The sequence below is a fragment of the Zalophus californianus genome, chromosome 10 (genome assembly GCF_009762305.2).
Source record: "Zalophus californianus isolate mZalCal1 chromosome 10, mZalCal1.pri.v2, whole genome shotgun sequence".
NCBI lineage: Eukaryota > Metazoa > Chordata > Mammalia > Carnivora > Otariidae > Zalophus > Zalophus californianus.
The window spans coordinates 110,018,948-110,022,600 of record NC_045604.1 but is presented as its reverse complement, the minus strand read 5'-3'; the positions used below and the strand labels follow the sequence as shown (position 1 = coordinate 110,022,600).

Here is a 3,653-nt window from a genome sequence, read left to right as displayed (position 1 = left end):
TCCTTTTAAGGTGTGCACTTTATTGAACTGGTCTCAAGTCAGTGTACAGGAAAGCCCCGGCTGCCTCTGTGCCTCAACCCCTCTCCCAGGGAGACCAAAAGCCTTCATAAATCTTAAATTGGAGGGGACAAAAAAAAGGGGGGCCATGATGGCAGACCATTCAAAATAAAACAAAAAGAACAAGTATTAAGGCGAAGATTAAAAAAATTTTGGACTACATAATTTACACAAAAGCAATTCTATCACCCTCCCCTGTGTGGACTTGGGCGAGGACTGGCCCTTCTCCTCAGGGAGAAATGGAGTGGCTTTTGGGAAGGCAAGGGACTTCCTGTAACAATGCATCTCACAATATTTGGAATGACTATTAAAAAAAAACAATGTACAATCAAAGTCCTCGGCCACATTGTAGAACTTTGGGGATGCTCGCTCCAACCAACTGCTGTCACCTTCACCGTTCCAGTTTTTAAATCCTGAGTCAAGCGCCAAAAAAAAAAACAAAAAAACAAAAAAACAAAAAAAAAAACCCAAAAAAAATCCAGAAACAAAAAAACAATTAAAAAACCAAATAAAGCCATGCCAATCTCAACTCGTTTTCTGCGCAAGTTAGGTTTTGTCAAGAAAGGGTGTAACGCGACTAAAGTAACAGTCCGCCTAGAAGCATTTGCGGTGGACGATGGAGGGGCCGGACTCGTCGTACTCCTGCTTGCTGATCCACATCTGCTGGAAGGTGGACAGAGAGGCCAGAATGGAGCCTCCGATCCACACAGAGTACTTGCGCTCCGGGGGGGCGATGATCTGGGGGAGGAAGCGGACAGTTAGCATGAGGATCCTAGACCCTGCAAGCCCTGGAGGGGCAACGCCCACAGGAGCCACCCAACGTGCCCAGGCCAGCCAAATGCCCACCTTGATCTTCATTGTGCTGGGCGCCAGGGCGGTGATCTCCTTCTGCATCCTGTCGGCAATGCCGGGGTACATGGTGGTCCCCCCGGACAGCACCGTGTTGGCGTAGAGGTCCTTGCGGATGTCGACGTCACACTTCATGATGGAGTTGAAGGTAGTTTCGTGGATGCCACAGGATTCCATGCCTGAGAGGAAACAAGCAACACTTGGCTTCCGGGAGCGGCCACAGGGTGACCCTCTGCGGCAGGGGAAGGCAGGCAGGCTCACTTACCCAGGAAGGAAGGCTGGAAGAGCGCCTCCGGGCAACGGAACCGCTCGTTGCCGATGGTGATGACCTGCCCGTCGGGCAGCTCGTAGCTCTTCTCCAGGGAGGAGGAGGAGGCCGCAGTGGCCATCTCCTGCTCGAAGTCCAGGGCCACGTAGCACAGCTTCTCCTTGATGTCACGCACGATTTCCCGCTCGGCGGTGGTGGTGAAGCTGTAGCCACGCTCCGTGAGGATCTTCATGAGGTAGTCCGTCAGGTCCCGGCCAGCCAGGTCCAGACGCAGGATGGCGTGGGGCAGCGCGTACCCCTCGTAGATGGGCACAGTGTGGGTGACCCCGTCCCCGGAGTCCATCACGATGCCAGTGGTACGGCCAGAGGCGTACAGGGACAGCACGGCCTGGATGGCCACGTACATGGCCGGGGTGTTGAAGGTCTCGAACATGATCTGCAGGGAGAAGAGCCAGGTCACGCTCCGGGAAACCACCAGAGGGGATCAGGCCAGACTGGGGACATGCAGAAAAGTGCAAGGAACACAGCTAAATGTGCTGGGGATCCCGGGAGGGGGATTCACTTCAGACCTATTGTGCACCTACTGAATACACACTCCAAGGCCACTCGACACCAGCCTCATCGGCTTGGTCACACGAGCCAGTGTTAGTACCTACAACCCACAGCATTTTATAACCTCAAACACCTAATCAGAAAGACAAACACCGGAAAAGATTCCGCCTGGGTAAAAGCAAATAGAACCTGCAGAGTTCCAAAGGAGACTCAGGTCAGAGAAGAAAGTCCTAGGAGAATGGCAGAAGAAAGAACACGTGAGACAGGGCGTGGCACAGAAGAGCAAGGAAGGATGGGGTGGCCGCCCAAAAAAGGGCGGCGGGGCCACTGACCTGGGTCATCTTCTCACGGTTGGCCTTGGGGTTCAGGGGGGCCTCGGTCAGCAGCACGGGGTGCTCCTCGGGGGCCACGCGCAGCTCGTTGTAGAAGGTGTGGTGCCAGATCTTCTCCATGTCGTCCCAGTTGGTGACGATACCGTGCTCGATGGGGTACTTGAGGGTCAGGATGCCCCGCTTGCTCTGGGCCTCGTCACCCACGTAGGAGTCCTTCTGGCCCATGCCCACCATCACGCCCTGCGGAGGGAGGGGCGAGGCGCCCTGAGCACCGGCCCGGGGCCGCGGACCGCCACCCCGAAAGCCAAAGGCCAGGCCCTCCCCCCGCGAGGGAATCTGCTCCCGGGGGTGGGGGGGGGGACGCCCCATCTACCCGGCCCACCCCAGGTCAGACCGGCGCCATACCTGGTGCCGGGGGCGCCCCACGATGGAAGGGAAGACGGCCCGGGGGGCATCGTCGCCTGCGAAGCCGGCTTTGCACATGCCGGAGCCGTTGTCGACCACGAGCGCAGCGATATCGTCATCCATGGCGATCTGCTGGGCGAGCCGGGCCTTGAGCCGGGGGTCGGGTGGGGCCGCCCCCACCCAGCCCACTTCCGGCGCGCCTCGGCCTCGCGCCGCCAGGGGGCGCCGGCGCACGCCCACATTGGGGACAAAGGCGGTCGGGCCGGCAGCGTTATTACCATAAAAGGCAAACGCTCGTCGGAGGCGGCCCCGCGGCGCGCGGCAGGAAGCCAGGCCCCCGCCCCCTCCCCACCAGGGGCTGGCTCCGCCCCCGCCCCGTTCAAAAAAAGCGCCGGCCGGGCTGGCGCGCGGCGGCCACGCCCGCGGGAGCCGGCGGCGCGGGGAGGAAGTGCGCGCAGGCGCCCTCGCGCCGCGGCGACCCCACCCCTTCCGGCCGGCCGCACCGCACCGCCCTCGCCCCGGCCGCGGCTCCCGGCCCGAGCGCGCACGCGCACACGGAGCCGTGTCCCCAGCCCCCACCCGGCCGGCAGACTCGCCGCGCCCACCCACCCACCCACCCACCCCTCCACCCAGCCGCCCGAGCGAGCGAGCCCGCCTGCTCGGACAAAGACCCGCGGCCGCCTCGGCCCGGATTGCAGCACGCCGGGGGCGCGCGGTGCGAGCGCAGTCCCGGCCCGAGCGAGAAGGGGAGCGCCAGCCCCACTGCCCGTACAGCCGGCGGCTCTCTCCCGGCGCGAGGCCGAGGGGCCCGCCCGGAGGCGGCGGCGGCGGCGCGGTGCTGCAGCGCGTCCCGGGCCGGGAACCTACCTGGGGGCGGTGTAAACCGGCGGTGGCAGCGGCGGAGCGGCGAGGGCGAGGGGCCTGTGCTCGCGGGGTGGACGCGGTCTCGGCGGTGGCTGCGCGTCGCGCCGCCGGGTTTTATAGGGCGCCGCCGCGGCCGCTCGAGCCATAAAAGGCAACTTTCGGAACGGCGTGCGCTGATTGGCCCTGCGCCGCTCACTCACCGGCCTCGCAGCACAGTGCAGCATTTTTTTACCCCCTCTCCCCTCCTTTTGCAAAAAAAAAAAAGAGAGAGAGAGAGAGAGAACGAGCCGGGCTGGGAGAGAGCGAGAGCGAGATTGAGGAAGAGG

At 62.2% G+C, this 3,653-nt stretch overlaps 1 protein-coding gene across 2 annotated transcripts; it reads right to left on the bottom strand.

Annotated features, from left to right (window-relative positions):
* On the bottom strand, positions 1–3,452 carry ACTB (actin beta). Of its 2 annotated transcripts, none has more exons than XM_027612302.2 (6): positions 3,331–3,452; positions 2,464–2,592; positions 2,059–2,298; positions 1,172–1,610; positions 904–1,085; positions 1–795 (listed from the first exon to the last, which is right to left on the bottom strand). In XM_027612302.2, the coding sequence occupies exons 2-6, from the start codon at positions 2,584–2,586 to the stop codon at positions 652–654; spliced, it is 1,128 nt and encodes a 375-aa protein (XP_027468103.1). In that variant the 5' UTR covers positions 2,587–2,592; positions 3,331–3,452; the 3' UTR covers positions 1–651. The 2 variants fall into 2 exon arrangements, with proteins under 2 accessions (XP_027468103.1, XP_027468104.1); XM_027612303.2 differs by having other exon boundaries at positions 2,464–2,595; positions 3,331–3,422.
* Positions 3,453–3,653: the final 201 nt, after the last annotated feature.

Coding starts and splice junctions, on each gene's coding strand:
- ACTB (XM_027612302.2), bottom strand. CDS start 2,586: ATGGATGACGATATCGCTGCGCTCGTGGTCGACAACGGCTCCGGCATG. Junction 1,611..2,058: donor ACCGTGAGAAGATGACCCAG/GTCAGTGGCCCC, acceptor TTCTCCCTGCAG/ATCATGTTCGAGACCTTCAA. Junction 1,086..1,171: donor CTTCCAGCCTTCCTTCCTGG/GTAAGTGAGCCT, acceptor GTTTCCTCTCAG/GCATGGAATCCTGTGGCATC.